Source organism: Scophthalmus maximus, chromosome 12 (assembly GCF_022379125.1).
Source record: "Scophthalmus maximus strain ysfricsl-2021 chromosome 12, ASM2237912v1, whole genome shotgun sequence".
Taxonomy (NCBI): Eukaryota; Metazoa; Chordata; class Actinopteri; order Pleuronectiformes; family Scophthalmidae; genus Scophthalmus; species Scophthalmus maximus.
The window spans coordinates 11,658,371-11,678,942 of NC_061526.1; the positions used below are offsets into that span (position 1 = coordinate 11,658,371).

At 43.8% G+C, this 20,572-nt stretch overlaps 1 protein-coding gene across 4 annotated transcripts in view; it reads left to right on the forward strand.

Moving 5' to 3' along the window:
* The window catches only part of zgc:162331 (uncharacterized protein LOC793007 homolog), a 28,537-nt gene that overhangs the window by 565 nt on the left and 7,400 nt on the right, over positions 1–20,572 (forward strand). The window contains exons 2-5 of one of the 4 annotated variants that reach the window (XM_035646338.2): positions 257–310; positions 10,387–10,435; positions 10,549–10,627; positions 11,068–11,648. In XM_035646338.2, coding sequence (XP_035502231.2) covers positions 11,348–11,648 — 301 coding nt within the window. In that variant the 5' untranslated portion in view covers positions 257–310; positions 10,387–10,435; positions 10,549–10,627; positions 11,068–11,347. Of the gene's footprint in view, positions 1–256; positions 311–10,386; positions 10,628–11,067; positions 11,649–20,572 lie in introns of all 4 variants that reach the window. The other 3 variants (XM_035646299.2, XM_035646317.2, XM_035646308.2) reach the window with 3 other exon arrangements.

Sequence of the window (20,572 nt, forward strand, 5' to 3'; positions counted from 1 at the left end):
GCAGAACCGGGCGTGAGCGTCGCGGGCGGCCGGGGTGCGGCGTCGGACCACCACTGGCCCCGGAGAGCCGGAGGGAAGGAGGGAAGGATGGAGGAAGAGGAGGAAGGAGAAGCCGTGTCGAAGTTTTGTCTTGGCTGTGCGCTTTTACGCGCAGACTGCAAACGCTGACCGGACGCGTGTGCGCGTGTGAGTGTGTGTGCGTGTGAGTGTGAGAGAGAGGTGGGTTAAGTTTCCTGAACCTATTGTATTTTTTCAGGGCCCGGACCCCCCACTCATCCTCTGTGCGTGTGATGCGCCTCAGAAGCACAAGGTGAGTCCGCCAGTGCATTTATGGGCCCGGGTTGAAATGCTAATTAATCGGTGCTCTACGCCGCTCTCACTGGCTGCGTCTCGTCCAATCATGGCCGCGTAAAACTTTTGCTGCGCAGGGCGTGGGTGTGTGCGGGCGCGGGCGAGCACGGGGCTCTCTAATAAGCGAATATTGTATATAAGGAGGAAATACAATGCAAATTGATAACGTGTTTCAAGAAAATGAGGAAAGTCTAGAAAAGAAAGAGAACATTTAATTATTCAGGGTATAAATTATGAAGAAGAAAACACTTTTTAATCTGCGGGATAAAACAGATGTTGTTTTTCATGCGTTCAAGCCATTTTAATGTTATGATAAATTCTCGACTTGCATGATAATTAATTCGTTTATTCTGAGATAAAATAAGTCATATAACCGAAGGAATCTCTTAAGGCTCTTAACACGAGTTGATGCTGAGGTCCAACACTGCCCCCTAGAGGATTTAGTGAGTCAGCGCGAGTAGGTGCCTTCTCCAGACAGCAACCGGACTCAGTTTCATCTATATGGTTAAATTCAAATCTGTTTTTTAAAAGAGGAAAACACTTCAGGTGGTCCAGCCCTAAGAGCAGGGATCTGCGATCGAGTTCAGCCATGGGCCTTGGGAAAATATTATACACGAACAGGGAACATGTTTATTTCTTTTAAGTTGTTTAAGAATAAATTCGATTTTTATAAATTTCAGTTTTAGGACTGTACTGTATGCTAGGTTGCTTTTTCCCATTAATAACTGAGGCCAGTCAGAACAAAGACCCTTTGTTGTATTTCAAGACTGGTGTTGAGTTTATGGAAGCAAAGCAAATGCTTGGGTCTGCTTTATTTATGAATGAAAGTTGTTGTTGTTGTTGTTGTTGTTGTTGTTGTTGTTGCTGTTGTTGTTGTTGTTGTTGCTTCTCCCTAAAAAAATAGAGCATCAAATCGCCCAGCTACAGTTTGCAAGCTATTCCTCATGTGGGGGTAACTCTGGATAAAACAAGGTCATGTTTAAGGAACTTGATTCAAGGATTAGGATTAATGTGAGCCTTTTGTTTTGACATTTTTTGGGATGGCCTTATTGAGTCTGCATGGCCCTGTTTGCGTTGTCAGTTGTACATTGACCCGCCCTGGACTTCCCCCCAGCAACAAATTGATGATCAGTTAAACCACTAAAGGTCAGCAAAAACTTTTACCTACTGGTAAAATGTCTTTAAGCACAAAAACATAATGTTTTGACTCCCCTTCAACAAAAAAATCACATAATAATGTAGGTGCTGCTTTAAGACCCCTATCAATTCCTTTTATAGTGTGTATTAGTGCTGTAGTGTTCCATACGCAGTATCAACCAACAAGTTTGGCTTTCGGGGGCCCTTGAGAGTTCAGGGCCCAGTTGGTTAACTATTCTTGTCTGTCTTCTTGTATGAAACGTGTTTGGATTCTGACAGATTTTTGATTATTTGTCTATAACACTGAACCATGAATCTGCACAAATGCATAAAATGGCAATGCATAGTGCCGGGGAACTGACCTCATGCAGACACTACTAAACACCATAGGTGCGGATTTAAGGAACATTACAAGAAAGAACTGCATTTCAGATTGCGTGGGTGGGCCTGGACATGACACATGTTCACACACACACACACACACACACACACACACATAACACTGTAAGCAGCACTTTAAACTCACCAAACAACCAGACGGCTTTTCCTCAATTGTGCAACGAGGATTAGTTCTCAGCTTCTCGTCCAGCAAACACAAAAAAAAAGCCCCCTGGCTGCCTGGTGAAAGCAAGGAGACATTCATAGGGATTATCCACTCAATCTTCTGTAATTTGTGAAAATGGGCAAAAGGGAAGACATTTATTAGAATTATGCAGACCTTTGAACAAAGGAAATTTAATATTTAATGCTGAAGTGTTCTGTATACATATATGACCTCTCTCACACACATAAACAGATGGACTGTATAGATATTACTTAGAGGGTTATGCAAAAGTTAAATTTGTGTGTGTGCCTGTGTGTGTGTGCGTGCGTCTATTCTTCACTAGACCTTGTGGAACCCATTCTCTGCCGGCTAATTCTCTCTAAACCTCTTTTAGTTTTAAATGTGTAATTGTAATTGCTTCACAATTTTCACAAGTAGTTCTGTGTGTGTGTGTGTGTGTGTGTGTGTGTGTGTGAGTGAGATAGAGAGAACTTGTTATACTCTTTATCTGTAGTCACACACACTCACTCTCCATGTCAGTGGGGGAAGTTAGTCCCAGTTGTCGTCTGTAGACTGCAGGCGGCCTGGAGAGTGTCTCGTCAGGCAAAGTTATAGTGATTCCATCATTTGTGTGGCTCCTCCCTGTGTTTTTTTTTATTTTAGTGGGTTAGTGGTGCAGCTGCATCTTACTTGGATTGCTTGTGTTGTGTGTATGTGTGTGTGTGTGTGCCTGCCTGCGTGCAGATCTGTAGGTAGTATTTTAGGAATACTAAGCACTGTGCTTTGTTTTCCTGATGTTTTTCCTGATGTTGTGATTTTTTTTACATTCACCTTTTTAGCCTTTTTCAAAATATATATCTTTTTAACAAGCTTTACATTTCTAAAACAGTCTTCCGCTAAGACACACGTCAGAGATTAAGGCTTTTAGACAGACATGGGGTTAGTCACACAAGGATAAAAAAAAAATTACACAATACCAGTAACTGTATAATCTCATCCTGTAATCCTCGTGTATTATAAATATGATATCAATACACATGTTACCACAAGGTAATTCTGCTGGGTTCACATCTTCTCATGTTGGATATTGTTTTATTTCACGCGGAGCTCATCAGAGAGACTGAGGAGGAGCTGTCCAGCTGACTGTGGTGCTGAACACTGTTCACAAGCAGCGGCTTGTTGTCTTGGGCTCATTAGTTCAAGTCATGCGTACAGTTTGCTTGACGACAGGTCTTGTGCAGATTTTTTTTTTACCATGTAAACTTTATACAGTCAGTGAGTAATGTAGAATTCCAGAAAAGAGTCAAAGTCAAAATCTATTACTCTGAGCTGCTTCCGCTAACATTGTCACAGCAATGGATGACAAGGCGTTAACATAAATGTGGATTTTAGTGTAATGTAACTTTTCATAATATCATATCATATCAAATCAAGTTTCTGAACCAGGGTTTCTGAGTGCAGTAACATCTGATAACCACAAGGTGGCTCTGTTTCCCACCCTTGGTTACTGCAGTTTCTAATGTAGTACAGCTATTTCAGTTAAAACTGTATGAATTTTCATACAACAAAAGCAGGATATGATCATAAAATCCATAATATTATCATGTTGGTAAGTGTTTCATTTTAGATAGATATGAAAAAGCGACTTTAGAAAAAAAATCCTTTTATTTATTTTGTTTAGGGTGCTTTTCCTACACCATGTCATGTAGGTTTTATTATTAAAATATTAAAATATTTAATTTTAAGGTACTGTATTAGTCGTCTTTGGTGTTGCTGATGGAGGAGAGGAGGCCATCCCCCCCTCTGGATTAGAGTTTAGTGAAAGATCTGAAATGTAAATAGAAACGTAGTGCCAGATTGCAGCGAACTCTAACCCACAGATTAGGAATCACATCCAAAATGCATGAGAAGCTCAAACACACACTCACAAACGTTTCAGATTGGGAATCATATTTAAATCCATCTCAGTCTGATGTCACCCAGGTCCACCGATTTTTTTTAATGTTTAATATAAGTTTTATTTCAAATGTAGTCATTTTTGTTGTTTAAAGTGGTGGACAAAAATATATTTCCAGCTTCAATTTCAGTTATCTTATTGTGAGTCCCTTCTTTTTTAATATATAAATAGATTCATATTTACAGTGGAAGATGACGCAGGCTGTGACACAAAACCCTTGCATATTTATACCGTAAACTCAGAAGTCATCTGTCCTCTCGTCGACCTTCCCTGGGACAATACAAGCCGATCACTGTCTTAGCGGTGATCGACTGTCACTGCAGCCAGATCCTGCGGGCGTAGATCAAACAGAAGCTCAGACGAGCTGCAGGGGTCCCGGTCTCGCTGAGCGTCACCGCACCTTCCACGTTTATCTGTCTGCCAGCCCGTTTCTAATCTACCGCCCAAATTAACATCAAAAGCTGCGGGGGGTCACCGAAAGCTCGGCTCTTTAACTTAAGTGTACAGACACACAAACTGGCTCAGCGTGTGTCCGTCTTGCGATGTCGAGCGGCGATCTGGGTGTGCGTCAAAACCTTTGACTACTGATTACAATTGGTTCAAGTTGGTTTTGTCTGTTTTCATATTCTTGTTTTCCTTCATGTTTCATCTCATGAGCTACTGTGATGGCCCAGTTCTCCCACACAGAGATCAATAGTTTCATCCTATCCAATCTTTCATACTTACCTCAATAAAGGAGGGGGGGGGGGCGTTTTAAGGCTACACTCCAATTCTCAGCATCTCCAATCAACCAGACGGAGTAGGCGGTTCGTCTTTTTAGTTTTAAAGCAATCCCACGCAACAAGGGTCTCCAACAAATTACTTGAAGTGCTCAAGGGCACTTCAAGGACACCCAGGGACACTGATGGAGAATTAGTCCGCAGCTGGTCCAGGGATTTGAACTGGTCGCCTTTCACTCCTGCTTTGGCCACCTGTAAATTTAATGTGAACTCTCCCTTTTAGCTCTGAGTTTGGTCTCCACCAACTCCTGAGGAAAACATTTAAGCTCCACTCTAAGCTAATGTAGCCGTTTTGGCTTAAAGCAGCTTCCTCATGCTGCTGGTAGGAACAGGTTAGATAGATAAATAGATAGATAGATAAATACTTTATTCATCCCAAGCTGGGAAATTCTGGAAAGTTGATGAGGATGGCGAGGGTGAACTAAAACAGGAAAGTTAAAAGGAAAAAAAACAAAATGTCAAAACCAGAAAACTAAGCTCACAGCACACAAACCAGTAGCATTTAGTTCTAGATAAAAAAAATGTATACATGTATGAGCTTATTAAAATAAGACAAGTAAACTCCTACCTTCATGAAAATATTAATCAAATGCTTGGGTGTTTGTGATGATTTGGGAGACCAATGAACAATTTCTTTTAACTGTGATGACAGTCTCAATCTGGGATTACCACCAGTGGTTATGGTTTATTTGTAAAGACACACTTACCATACTACATTCACGTAAGGCACTTTTTTGAGCAAAAGGAACAGCATTTCTCGATTAGATGTTAGTTTGTATTTTCATGGATTCACCAAGTGAAACTGATTTAACTGCATTTTTTACTTGCCTAATTTAGTATAAAATCAAAGTGTCGGAGGAATGAACAGAAAAGGAGCTTGCTAGGCGCTGGCTGCGGTGAATCCTCATTTCAAAAACTTAGAGCTGCCTTTGACTCAGCCCAACCCTCGTTATCCCCGATTTCTCTCAGGAATTTCTCCAGATCTCAGTCATCTGAGCTCGTGCCACAGATTATTCGAACCCCGGTGAGCAGGGCTGTCTTGACCTCCGCTAACCTCTCGTCAGAGCAAAGTCCCTCGGTCTTATTTGACCCAGTCCTTCTCTACTTAGCTCTGGTCATCGGCTTTATATGCTGCTGTTCTGCAGACGCACATGTATAAATATACAATCTCGTACAAATGGTGAATATGTACAAGGACAGTTATGACACGTGCAAATACTCACGGGTGCATGATATACAAACACAATATATAATTTGTATGTGTCTGTGTGTGTGTGTGTGTGTGTGTGTGTGTGTGTGTGTGTGCTGTGTGTTTGTATTACATAACAGTATTTAATGTGCTCTAACATGTTGCAGTAGGGATTAGGCTGATAGTGACAGAGCCTATGTCAGTGTGTGTGTGTGTGTGTGTGTGTACAGTGACAGACAGACTTCTGATGTTTAATATTCTTCATACACTATACACTGCACATACACATGTAGCATTATTATTCATCGGAACAAAAAGAGAGCCCGTGTTTCCTCTGTCTGGCTGATAAGCAAACACATTTCAGTCAAGTCAAGCATGTTGTACCAAACATTTAGCTGCCTGGCGAAAGGAGCTGTGCGAGTGCAGCCGTACAAATGTCAGAACCCATTTTGTTTGCTTTGGCCTAATTTTACGACTGCTTCCTTGAAGCTGCGCTTATTAATATCTCAACAATGAGTCAAACGACAATGTGTAATGTGAAATAAGTTGCTTGCAGTGACAAATCCATATCGGTCGGGCTATACTCACGATGTGCAGTAAAATGCAGAATAGAGGCTGATAGTGTGATCAGCACAAGTTATACCTATAGTACGTTTTATAATTAATGTGATCATGAATTATTGATGTTGAAATGCAGTATGTTTAAGACACCATATATAATTGATTCTACTGTGTACACTACCCACTGATACGGTAACTGCTGTCTGACGGGAGGCAAATTGAATCATTGCAGATGTGAAAAAGGGGTAATCGCAATTGCAGTTAAAAAAGACGTATATACCCCAACTGACTCAACATAGTCTGTATATATACACACGAGAAGTAAGCTCCCTACTGTATAGCATCACATGTGACATCGTAACACCATGTCGCATCACCATCACAACAACAGTAACAGCACCCAACAACACCAAAACATGAAATATCACTTAAAGCAGAGTAGGTGTTTTTTTGTTGTTTTTTTGTAGAAGGCTTTTGTCCAGCTAGTCACTATTCCAGCCCCCAAAAAAAGGTTAGTCTGGAAGTGGTTAAGCAGATTTAGACAACTTGTCATTGTGAAGTTAAAACTGATTGCACAGTGTAACGGTGTCTTGTTTTCACCATGTTATTCTCTTGGGCAGGGGGATACGTTTTTTTTCGTGGAAAAATATAACTCGGTTAAAAGGCACAAAGGAACTGCGTCACCCATTGTGGAACCAAAACAAGGAGGAGAATAGCGTTCTCATGGTATCTGTCCCTGGTGATGGAAATGGAAAATCCGTTACTTATTTACTTAATTACATACTTAATTTATTTATCTATCTTTCTGCCATTTGCTGACAGCAAAAACAAACGGTAAACATGGCACTAATGCGTTATATGACAAGCCAGTTTAAAGGCTTTATCCAATTTTAACAACTTTTTCAAATTTCTGCCCTGAATATAAGTCCAATATTAACTGCTCTTTTATCTCTCTGTGAATAAGACAGGAGCAAAACAGCTGAACTGATCACGAACAGTGCGGGGCAGAAACTGACACAGAGGACAGGGAGCACAGACACTTAATACACCAGGGAGGCAGGGATGATCAGACACAGGTGACACACGGAAATACCAAAACTACAGATGCAAACATGAGGGATAACAAAAGGCAGCATAGGAAAAACAGAGACACGGGGACGGCAACATGAAACAAGACAACAAATACAAGTCCAAACACAAAAATTTACACCGCAAACGACGTAAAAAAAAAACAGCTTAAACCCAAAAATGTCTTTCATAAAGTTTCTGTGAAAGTTCAAAACGTTTTCAACGGGTGTAGATGCTGGAGGATCACAACATGTTCTTCACTCCAGCTTTTGAAGTAAATGTTTACAGTTTGAATGTTAGTAAAAAAAAAATTTAAACCCAGATACCACATAACTTGATATCAAGAGGAAACATTGGTCTAGTAGATAGTGAACTTTATACTACAGTGTGCAATTTGTTGTACTTTTCTGGCGGCATCTGGTGGTAGGGTTGCAAACCGCAACCAACCGACAGGGGACACTTTAGGGTGGCGCACCGCTAATTCAACACGAATGCGCGTATTCTGGACCGTTTTGTGCAACCGTATTCAACACGACTTGGCAAACATGGTGGATCCACCACTATATTTAACTCATTCAAAGTTGACGAAAAAATCATCGGTTCTTTGTTGCAGGCGATTATACATATATGAACACAGTTATGGACAATATATAAAATTTCTGTGAAAAAGGTCCTCCTAAATACACACTGTATCGTTAAGATGGGAGTGCTAACTCATCACTTTGTTGTATGCTGCTTCGAAATTTCACACTTCCTGGTCATTTCCCTGCACCAGTCAAACCCTGACACCTGAAACTCTCTGTCCCGGCCCCATTTCCCGATTTACACTGATAGGCTGGGTGTATGTTTACCAAAAAAAACCTTGCCGGGTGCAGCTAGAATTTGATGGCTTAAAAATAAACCTTGGATCCGTCCTTTGAAGCCTTTCCTGCATGTGTCCACTTTGGCAAAGCTGTGGCTGTAAATAATGTACCTCGCGGCGGCAGGAGCCCACTGCGTCCCCATTAAGAGGCCGAACATTTGATGAATGGCCCTTTTCTCAGACTAAAAGTGTTGGAATTCACTTCATCCGTCTTCCTCTTCCAATTTCTTGCTGTCTTTCCACCTGTCTCCGATCGTTTTCCCGCTGCCCCCCTGTAATTGCTCGCTCTGCTCCCCTCTCTTACCATTCAGTCTGTCTCCGACTTCAACCCCTTTTACTTTTTCGCTCCCCGTTTTTCTCGCTCTCCTATTTTCGGTCCCAGATGCATCAATAATTCACGACTTTGCATGGACTACCCTGAAGAGACAGAGCTATCAACGAGAGCGGCCCGGTTCAGGGCCGCTCGCGTTGATAGTCCTGTGACGTATACCGTCCCATGTGAGGATACACGCAAACACACACACAAATAATCACACACACAAACACACACACAACACAAAATGGGATTGTGCGCACACCCAGAGATGCAGTTTGATGGCCTAAAAAAAGCTTTGTGCAACTCTGTCACCAAAAACACGACCGGCATATGGTCAGCTACTCCACCATTGCACTTAAATTTTCAGTTTGATGTTAGTTACTGCAGAGGCGTCAGATCTTTTTAAAAGAAAAGCATTCAAGTGACCTGAGAGTATTGCGCTGGATAAGCGCTCGTAGAAATGAGAAAAAATTGAGGCGTAGCTGCAATTGTGGTGTGTACGTTGTTCTCATCCAGTTACGTCAGCCCCGCGGAGCAAATGCCTATCTTGTGAGTTCAGTTTGCACTGCGAGATTACAAGGGTGGAGAAAAATATTGAAAATCCGCTAAGCCCTGTAGCTGGACGCTTGGCCCATCTCCCGGACGTGACTGACCACAGCACAATCTGCGGTTTGGGGTAGCTCCAGAAGGCCACAAAAATATGCGAGGATAGGTACTCTAAACAGAATGAAGCAGGGGATAACGTGCATTTATTTTTCACACATAATGTGAAAACAAGTGAGATATATTGTCACATGTTGCCATTTCTGTCTCCGTTTTGTTTTTAAACCAACTGCCCAATAGGAGGTAAATAAACCAGCCATCTTGGCGCACTAACCACTAGGCCAAAACCGCGGGGTTGCAGCTCTTAAGGTGTCAACGATTGACGTTTACAAACTGCACTCGCAGTGTTGTGTGCTGCGGTCCGCACCATTTCTTTTTGTTTCCGATTTGCAGAGCCTGGGCTGAGCCGAAAAACCCAGATTTAGCGGGCGAGGATGGGGAAATATATTCACCGATTTTTTTAAACAAAATTGCTCCAGAATCACTTACCACTGTCGAAACAAACAATCTGGCGACGAGCGGTCAAAGAGTCACAGTTTTAACACACACGCAATCACACAAAGGGAGACAGAAAACTAATAGACAGAATAGGAGCAGTTAAAGTCTGTTTTCGTTGATAATGTTGTTCGCACTTAACAATGTTCTATTGCCGCCACAAGAGAACGCACTTGCCCCCAACCAAAAAAAACCCCCCAAAAACTCTCTTGTGGCGCCCGCCTATGTCGCCTTTGCCACAGGCCAGGCCCGCTTGAGAGGATTCAAAAAGCGACATGAAGTTTGTCTCCTTTCTTCTTTGGACAGTAGCCAGACTGCAGGCACTGATTTATGACGCTGATGCTGCCGCTAGTTAACGGTAGGAGCCACGAAACGAAGTAGGAGCTTCGGTGCACACTACTTGGTGTGATGTCGTTGACAACTTCCTCGGGAGCTCCGAAGAAAAGTACCCTGCATCCGGCTGTACCCGGAACCACTAGGGGCACGCTGTTAACACTAACCATAAATTCTGCTTTTGTCCTCAGCCTGCTGTCCGAACTGCCCATGCCGTCTGCCTCGAAGACATCCCGGGAGGTAGGGTGCGTGTGCAAAGTCTGACAATGGCCACACAGGCCGCAAAGTGACAGCTGGATTGTTTGAAACAGGGGCGCCATTCCGTCACCGCTGGTTCTCTCCTGTCACTGTAGCGTTCTGCTGTGAGCAGTAAAGCCGGTCACAATCTCTCAAACCTCGTCGCAGCCTGGTGGTGTGGTTCTGACCTCCACGGTAAATATTGATGGACGTGAGCGAGGCCTTCAGCTAACACTGGTTGAGGGAGAAAACCGGGTGAGAGGGGCAGGCGGCGCGGGGAAAGGGGGCGGCGACCGGGAATATCAGATCAGGACTTAAGGGCTGCATGAGTTACAGCTCAGCACAGCTCAGCGAATGAGTTGTTGTTATGCAAGAGCTCAGTCGGCCCAGCTGGAGATCAGAGAGGGGAGAGAGCGGCGGAGCGAGTGAGCGGCGAGAGCACGAGTGAGCGAGCGAGCTGTGGGACGGAGAGGAGGAGGAGGAGGAGGAGGAGGAGGAGGCTGGAGGGGGAAACTAACAGCAAGTGAGCAGAGAGAGGAGGCAGATTACAGCTGGATCCACCATACATGCACACACGTGCGTATGTACACGCTCCCTCACTCTGTCCCTTTCTCTCCTCTCCTACCTCCGTGCAGCAGCAGCAGCGCGCCAGCGTCATGAGCAGCAGCGCCAGGGGGGGTTTCCTCCATCATCCGCCAAGGGAGTGAGGGAAAGGGAGGACAGAAGAGGAGGACAGGTCCGGAGGAGGAGGAGAGAAGAGGAGAGCAAAAGCAGGGGGAAGTGAAGATAACGGAAGGGACGACAAGAAGCCAACTTTCCCCCCTGAAGGATCTTTCCGCCTCCTTTTGACCCATGAGGCTGTGAATTCCCCTTTGTCGTCTCACAGAAAGCCTTCTCCTTCCACATCTGAACCCAATGTCTCCGAAAGTGGGCCCCACCGGTCGAGGCACCAGCACCCACCTCTGGATGCTGCTGTGGCCCCTGCTCTGCGCGCCGGCCCTGGCCGAGGGGACCGCGCCGAGCACCGTGGACCCGCAGAGTGCCGGCGGTGCCACGTCGCTGCCCGAGGACTGGACCATCACCACTCTCCAGCTGCAGCCGGACCTGCAGACCGAAGCCATGACCCTGACGGAAGCGCAGGCGGAAAGGCGGACGGGGCCGACGACGGAGGCCCTGACCGAGACGCAGACTCGGGGCATCACCAGCAACTACACAGGTCAGGACGTTGTGCGAGTCGCCCATTAATTCCCACCCTATTTTTTTCTCACAGTTCTAGAGTTAAATCCACATTGCAAGAAATCTTATGTGCAATAAGATCCACAATTTAGAGACTTTACAGAATTTTAAACCAAGGACAACTAACAACTATTTTCATGATGAAAGATTGTGCCAATTATTTTCCTGAATAATCAACTAGTTGTTTAGTCTGTAAAACGTCAGTAAATGGTTAAAAATGTCAATCACAGTTTACCATGGTGAGTCCAACGTTCCCAGACAGAAAATTATTTTGTGTACTACAACAGGAGGTAAAAAAAAAGCCTAGAAAATATTTCAGAGGCAGATGTTGTGGGCTTATGCTGAAGAAGTTAAACTATTAATCAGTTTTCAAAATAGTTTCAAGTATCAGATTTCTTTTTCCGCATACCAAAAGATACACGCACATGTTTGGACACAAATAAAAACCTCACATCAGCTTGAATGCGTGAAAACGAGGGCCGCCGGTGTTGCACTCCATTCTTTGACCTGTTCGACTGTCCAACCTCATCGGGGAAATGCAGCTGAGAAAATGCCACTACAAAAGTTTTAGTCATCATCAAGTACTGTACTTCTTTTGCCGCTACAAAAACTGTTCCACAACACTCACATTTAGATATGTAGACATAGATATTGCTGATGCTACAGAGAGCATGATGGATCAATAATCAATTAAAAAAGAAAAAAAACTTTGACACAGTTCCTGCACTTCTCACCTCTGGCCTTGAAAGTCCCAGCATGGGCAAGGACTTAGGGAAAACACACAATCAGAAGTCCTGAAACGTTCTCGAAAAAACTGCACCTCGTTTCGTGTTGAACTCTGTTTCCCAGTCTATTTGTGCTTCTCCTTGGCTTAACCCGAAGCGGACCTCACTCCTAATGCCAGGTATCCCGTGTGAAACTTAACCTCGACCTCACCTTGGCCCCCAAACCTAAATATAACCCCAACTGAAAACTCTACTCCAGGGAGTTGAGTCACAGAGACCGCAGGATTTCCCAAAGTATTGTCAACGCCCTGACTCTGACCCATATCAACCTCTTTGCTTACTCGCCAAAAAATTCACACACCGCGAGAAAGTGTCCACAAAACCAGAGTGTGACAGGGTCTGATTTTGTACGACGAAACGTGTTTCACTGCTTGTTGTGTACAGTGCGTGTGTGTTTTGCCTGCGAGGTCACGTGGTGTTTGTGCACGCAACAGCTCACCTGCTCTTACTGTGTGTGTGTGTGTGTGTGTGTGTGTATATCATTTGTCTTTTTTTCGTACAGACCAGTTTACTTCCAAATTACTTCTCTGCTCTCCTCTTGTGTTTGTCCTGGAAAAAAACAAAAGTGGATGCTTGCAAGCGAATGCGCAAATTTGTGTGTTATAGTCTGTGCATATGGCAGTGTGTGAACTGTGTAGGTGTGTGTGTGTGTGTGAGGAGGCAGGTGATGCAGTTAGGGACACTGTTGTGTCCAGGCGGGAGTTGCTCAGCCTGAAGAGAAAGCTGCAGCACCACTCGCATGACTTCACCTCCACCGGCGCATGAGCTGCCTTTTCTCTTCTCCTCCCCGCTCCCTCTGTCCATCTCCTCTCTCTCACTTTGCTTTTCTTTTCTCCATTCTGTCTATGTGTCACGCTCTCACTCCCCTGTTTATTTTCCCCATCCTTTATCTCATCTCTCTCTCGCTCTCTTTTCTTTTGTTACTTGCTTTTTCTTCCCCATGTCACTTTGTGTCTCTCACACTTTGTTTTTCTTCAAACTTTTCCTCCTCCCTTTGTCTGTCACTCCTTGCTTCTTCCCTTTTTCCTTCTTACTCACAGTGCCCATACCCTCACGTGTACGCATAAATAGCCTATAGCTGAGGACAAAATGCAAGCCTCACATGCCTCGTACACACACACACATACACACAAATCAGAAACACATTGGGCCCAAACCGCAACAATCTTCTTAAAGGTTTAGAGCATAAACAAGTTGGTCGTTTCACAATGGCAGCTCTGTGTAGGACGGAGCAGGAATGAGCACTTTATACTTTATACTAAGGCCCACTCAGGAATAAACACACACACACACACACACACACAGGTGATCACCTGGTTTACCACATCACCCCACATGCACGAATTACGCCAGACCACAGCTTTCAGAAATCAAAATCCTGGAGGTGTGATTAATATCAACCTTCCCTAAAGCAAAGTGTGTGTGTGTGCGCGTGTGTGTGTGTGTATTAGTTTAGTTTTTCTATTATTGTGAGGGCCAAATTTCTTCGAACAAATGAAAGCTGCACTCGGTTTACCCCCTTTTCCACCTTATTCGAAGCCTATTTGACTCTTTCCTTCACGTCTGGATTACGGCAGCAACACTGTGTTTATGCGCGGACTTCTCAGATTCAGCCCTTTGAGGAAAAAACTGAAAGACAGTTGTTCTCAGTTGTCGTTTAAAGGACAAACAAAAAATAGATGAATCCAGTTAAATATAGAAGGCCTTTGTGCGTGCTGAGCTTTTGGACACAGAACATTTATAAAGCAGCCGAATAATAGCCACCAAAGAAGACAAATCTATTTTTTGACACGGACGTGGTTCCCAACGTTATTTTCTTTTCCAGATGTACCACGTCAACTCTGAGCCTGCCCCTCTGTCAGGACCACCCGCCATGCCCAAACGTGTTAATCTGAACCAGTTTAAATTCGTCAACTCCATATAAGTTATCATTGTTACCAATTTGAAAGTCAATACTGTTACCATTATTGCAACTTTGTTCATATCCAAAAGGGGCGTTGATTGAATCGGGACCCACTGGACTCGGCAGTAGATTCTCGCAGACGTTTGTATGGATTTTTTGTTCATGCAATTGAATTATCAATGTTAGGTTGGATTCGGTTAAGTCTGCATGTGAAATATCAGTGCCGAAGCAAGATGTATATTCCTTACTTTTTGACAGTTTAAGCCATTTATCCATTAGCTAACCACAACGTAACAACTAAAAACAGTTACTTTTACCTAAATGTTTCCACTAGATAACTGTTTCTCTTCATCTGTTAGCTATTAGCTATTTTTTTAAACAATTTTTTCAGCACTTATTTTCTTTGAGCTAATTTGTCAGCTTACTATCTTTATTACTTTTAACTATCTATTTAAACTAAATCGAGTACTTCTAGCTGTTACAGCACATCTTTAACTAACTTTTTCAACTTCCAATGACCAACTAATTTCTATTGGTTTCTAGTAACAATTGGTTTATCCCTGTCCCTTTCTCTCACTGTTTGAACTGTAGCTATATCTGCTTCTATGCCACATCAGAGGTCATAAAGGTCAGATAGAGATGCTGCTTGTGCAGGGAAAATCTCATCAGTCCCTACACCTGCTTACTAAATGCACGTTCCTGAAATCGATGAAACTGGTGAAGCAGATGTGCGAAAGGTTTAGACCCTTGTGGCGCTGGATCATCAAACCACATCTTTCATTTTATGATTTATTATGCAGCTCGTCCAGGAAGTCCCGCCGCCAGCCATTCCTGGAAGTCATCTGATCAGAGTTCTGCCACTGATTCATTGCTTTTTTGTTAGGGACACTCCCTAAGTGGAAATAATGGAGGCAGTGACTCCTGTAGTGTATTGAACATCTCAGACTTGCGAGGATGAAAACTGGACCAAGCTAAAAAAGAATCTAATGAATGGTATACCTGAGAAGTCTATTTTGGAAAACAGTGAGCTTGACCATTGGTAATAATTTTAGGGTGAAAGGTCTGGAACCGCGCTTCGAGTGCGCTGCTCAGTTGTCCCAATCAACATCCTGTTACGGCGCTGGCAAGGCCGCCGATGAGCAGCGGTTATTTCAGCTTGAGCAGAGCCGTAAGCCTGAACATGAACACGGTAAAACACACAACCTATTAACCTCGACGATGTGTGAGAGGTAACATTAGTGTTAATCTCTAGATTAGGGGCCTCCGTATATCAGTAACTTGGTCTGCCGCTTAACCTAACCGTACAAGAGTTTACAGTGTATTCCACCCGTGGCATGTTGTTTTCCCGCAAAAATGACTTTTCTGTCCACAAACACGTGCTCGTAAGAGTTGATGTACAGTTTTCTTTGACAGTCCCTCGACCGCAGAGTAAAACAAGAACAGTGGTGTGTGCAACTACGTTGTCAACAAGTTTGTTCCCAGTGGCTAAGTATTCCAAACTAATTCTACTTCTGGGGCAAAAAACAATTATGCCAGTATTCAGTCTTAAATACAGCATCTACTTCGTGGTGACGGTAAGCTGCTTATTTCTTCACACCGATTCTCTCAAGATCAGATCGTCAGCCAAGAGCCTGAAACGTAAATGTATAACGTTACAATGCCTTCAATCTGATTAGCTGACAGGCAAAGCCAATTACCTCTGTCTATCCCCGGCTATTTCCGGTGCCAGAAATCCCGTTGGTGACACGCTTACACACACGGGAATACAGATGCAACACATTCGCCGGGGGCAGATGGAGTCCAGTGTATTTTGTAGTCGGTCACTTTGAAGAATCTGAGCTTTTTTTTTTACACGGATGCATTGGATGCCATGTTGGACATTTATTTAAAGACAGTTTGCTACTGTGCTACTATAGGAAAACCGCCTTATAATATCGCAACGCAAAAGTTTTAAAGATTCCACTTAATGCATTTGCTCAAAGGTTTCTTTAAGGGAAGGAGCAAAACGCAGGAAATGAACACAGATAGACCCACAGGGCAGAGTTTCCGTGGGGGGGGGGGACCACGTGCCGAGGTACACATTCACACATGCGAAAGCCCAAGGGTATTTCTGTCAGTGTCACAGATGCTGCCGTCACTCCTGAGCCCTGCGGACTCGGTGGGCTGCGGACAAAGAGTTGCCTCTGTCTCCTGACTGTCAATCCAATATGGCTGCTGGCAGCGGCTCAACTTCATTATTGCCTTTCCCACGGCTTAAAAAACTCCAGCACCGCGGACAGAACAGAGACGCCGATGGGGAAAAGTCTGAAATCGGACCTATCTCAACCCTGAGGCTTGATGCAGGGTGGTAACAACTGAGGGGCCCGGAGGAATGAAAGTGAAGAGGCAGCGAAATATAAACGCGCCACTAGAAGACCCTCCTCGAAACAGTTTTTGGTCGGATTGTCATGCAGTGTCATGGATCCAGTATTTTAGACTGATGCTACTCTCTAGTATGGTAAAAATGAATTAAAACTAGGGATTGCAAAAATGACAACGGAGAGAAACAGCTTGTCCGGCCATTTGTTTTCTTCTGTGATTGAAGCATTGTCCCGTATCCTATTTGAAGTCTGTCCATTTCTAACAACCTGCTTCGTCTACTCTGACTCCACCTCCTACGTTTCGTGATCGCCAGAATGAGTTTTTGAGTTGACTCGTGAGAACAAAGTGACATTCAGTGCAGCTGAACACGCACGGAACGGAAGTAGAATTTATAATCTCTCTCGTCTCCGTGTCGCGTAATTGTGCCGAACGCATTCTGACTAAATTCGTAGGATTTTCTGGACGAATAGATATATATATTTTTTGTTTTCGTGACATCTATGGAGCGCAGTTCTCCGCATCTATCTGAAGGTTTCTGAGGCAAACTCCTGGCACAGGAACAATCCCTGCGCGGGCAGAGCGGGCGTCCGGGGGCATGAGGTCATCAGTTGTGATACGGCATCTGTGAGGTGCCACAGACAGAGATACGCTGATGGAGAGGAGAAAGAACACGAGATGAAGCCAGTCAGCCAAGAAATGCCGTCTTTCATTAACGTCAGCTCAAACAGTTACTGCCTGGTACATTCTGACTCAGATGATGGTTTTTCTAACCATCGTTTATTCAGGGAAAACCGGCCGAGCACCGAGGAGGGGCAGATAATTCTTCAGTCTGTTCAGCTCGTGTCTAACTCCGAGCTTTTTCTCTTATCATTCTTCGTTTCTTAGTGGAATCCCCCAAGATTACAAAAAAGGTTGATTTGATAAAGGATGCGTTTCGCTGATACAGAAAACTCACAAGCTGCAGGCTTATTCAGCACATTATCTGAGGATGAGAGCTTTAATGCTGCACCAATCAATACATCTATATGAGAAATGGAAAAAATGAATACATCTTATACGAAAAGCGTCGCTCGTAGTTACGAACCAACAGAAAAATGACCGATTCCGCTCAACTCCGTGTGAACTTTCTAACGTCTTTCAGTTCATTGTTTTGGTATCACGACTATTACGAGCTTTACTGTTTTGGTTCACCATCAGCCCTGTTTCCAACTACAGCATCCAGCAGTTTTAATTGATAAAGCACTGATTGACACATTGCACTTATGATGGAGATCCTCATATAACTAAGAGGACAGTGTATAACTGAACATCAGTGAGATTGATAGAAATAACAATAGCATTTGAGTCAATGTTGCACTGCAAAACAGCCTGAAGAGCATTCGAATCGTATTGATATTATGCTCAAAGTGGCATCACACCAACTCTATCAAGCTGATTTTTAGTTATGGGTATACTGCAAACTTTTCTGGACTTGGAAGTAGCGAGAGAGTGTTGGATCTAATGATTTAGGAGCTGGATCCCTAGGAACTATGTGCCCGTCTCTGCTGTCCACGCTGATTTTGATCATTTCCTGTCTAATATATTTAGTCCTCCAACTTCATGGCGATTAACGGAGATGTTTCTTCACGTCCATTTTGCTGTAACTCGCGTCTTGGCATTGTTTGGTCAAAGTGACAAGTGCGTGGCGATGAGTTAATATAGGGTGCGATAATAAACGTGAAAACCTCATGAAGCTGAAAATATGGGTAACTGCACATATTCTTCATACATGTGTGCAGGGCATGGGTATATCCAGGGAGGTTTCAGTTCGCTCATTCCGTGAGTGTGTATGTGTGTGTGTGTGTTTTGAATCTTTAATGCAGAGAGCCTAATCTTTATTTAATCACCAACTATTCCGAGTGCTCCCCCGACGTGGACGAGCGGGGGGGGGGGGGGGGATTCGGAGAAGAATACAGCGGACGGAATGTTTGGTTGGGCGGCGTTGGGTTGCCAGGTTGGATTGTCCAGAGGGTGTATTAAGCACCCCGTTGGCAGCTGAACTCAACTGATCGGCAACCCACAGTTTCCGCGATGACAGAGAGGAGCTTTCTGAATGGGGACGAATCAACAGGACTGAGCAAACAGAGCACCGAGTCAATATGCACACACGCACACACACACACACACACACACACACACACACACACACACACACACATACACACACACACTGAACGAACCACACTTCCTGGACACAAATTCTGTGCCAAGGAGCTGATGTCAACCTCCTGCTATATTAAAAGAATGTGATCAAACTCACAACTTCCAGCTTCATGACACCCACGTTTTAATAATCTCTTACCCTCCACTGAGGGTGCTCGGTGTGTTTGTGGCACACTGGTGTCGTTGTTCCTTCTCCGTTTACAACGGCGTGTTGACTCGCAGCGAGGTGGTGTTAACTCAGCACGAATGGTTGACGGGTTCCCTACTGTGGCATGGCACAGCAAGCCCCAAAAAAAGGAAAAAAACCTTGGCTACGGTCTTAAAACACACACTCACGTAACATGTTCAATATTTCATCCGCCTTTATGGAGGTAAAGGCTTTTTCTTTGTGTGTGCGTGTATGTGTGTGTGAGGTTGTGAAGAAGACACCTGAGAGAAAGAACCCATCATTGTTACATAAGATACTTCTGTGCCCAGTCTTCATTGGAGGTAGGGGTGGGTGGTATCTCGTATATATCCGATTTATCGCGACTTGTTGTACATGAGATGTATGAAATGACTATATTGCGAATACCGTGACTACAAATTGTCAAGTAAAATTTGATAGAGCTGCCTGCTCTGTGGTTGGAATAATAATGTTTTGTTAAATTTAACTTGGTTGTGATGTCCCCCCGTCTAAAATTGTCCCAATAGAAACCGTTAATGAATATAATCAAGATTACATGTTTTTTCTTGTACAGACATAGGTTGTAGGGACTTCTAGAATCATCAGCCTGGTGTGATTGTATGCATCAAAGGGTTAAATTGTGCAATTTATGAAGTGCTTTAGAGGAGATTTAAAAAATATTGCGATATATATATCGTGTATCGCGATATAACAAAAATATATCTTCACAAATTACCGTCTTCCTTTGTCTTGCACAGTTATGAGGTAACATGTCTGTTATTAGGAGAAAATGTGCTCGTTTTGTGAAAAATAGTACTTATATTAAAATATTTAATATATCTCCTGGCGAGAGCAGGTGATTTCTATACGTATATTATAATATGCTTAGGGAGAAATCTATCAAAGATATATATCGTGTGGGGAAAAAAAGACTGGTGTTGTTCAAGTTTTCAGCTCAGTATCTCCCTCCGAATGCTTCCGTATTCCCTTCAGCTTTTTTTCGCAACGGTGCTGATCACAGAGCGATGGCATGGGCATCGGGTCTCCTAGTGAGGAAACAGAATTGCTTTTAGTTTCTCCTTTGAGAAGCTTGTCCCTGTTTCCATGCACTGTACCCGTTACGCACGTGTATATGTGTGTGTCTGTGTGTGTTGTGTGTGTTGTGTGTGTTGTGTGAGGGAGGGGATGTTGTCATCGTCACACAGGATCACGGGATCCTCTCTCTCTCCGTCTCCACCACTGCAGAAATCCTCCCATCTGTCGCTCCTAATCAGCAGAGAGCAGCTTGCATGTTCACAGCGTTTTATACTTGGACGTGGCTCTCTCTCTCTCACACACACAGACACACACGCACACACACACACACACACACACACACACACACACACACTTCTCTCTCTCTCTCTCTCTCTCTCTCACACACACACACACACACACACACACACACACACACACACACACACACACATACACACACAAACTCTCTC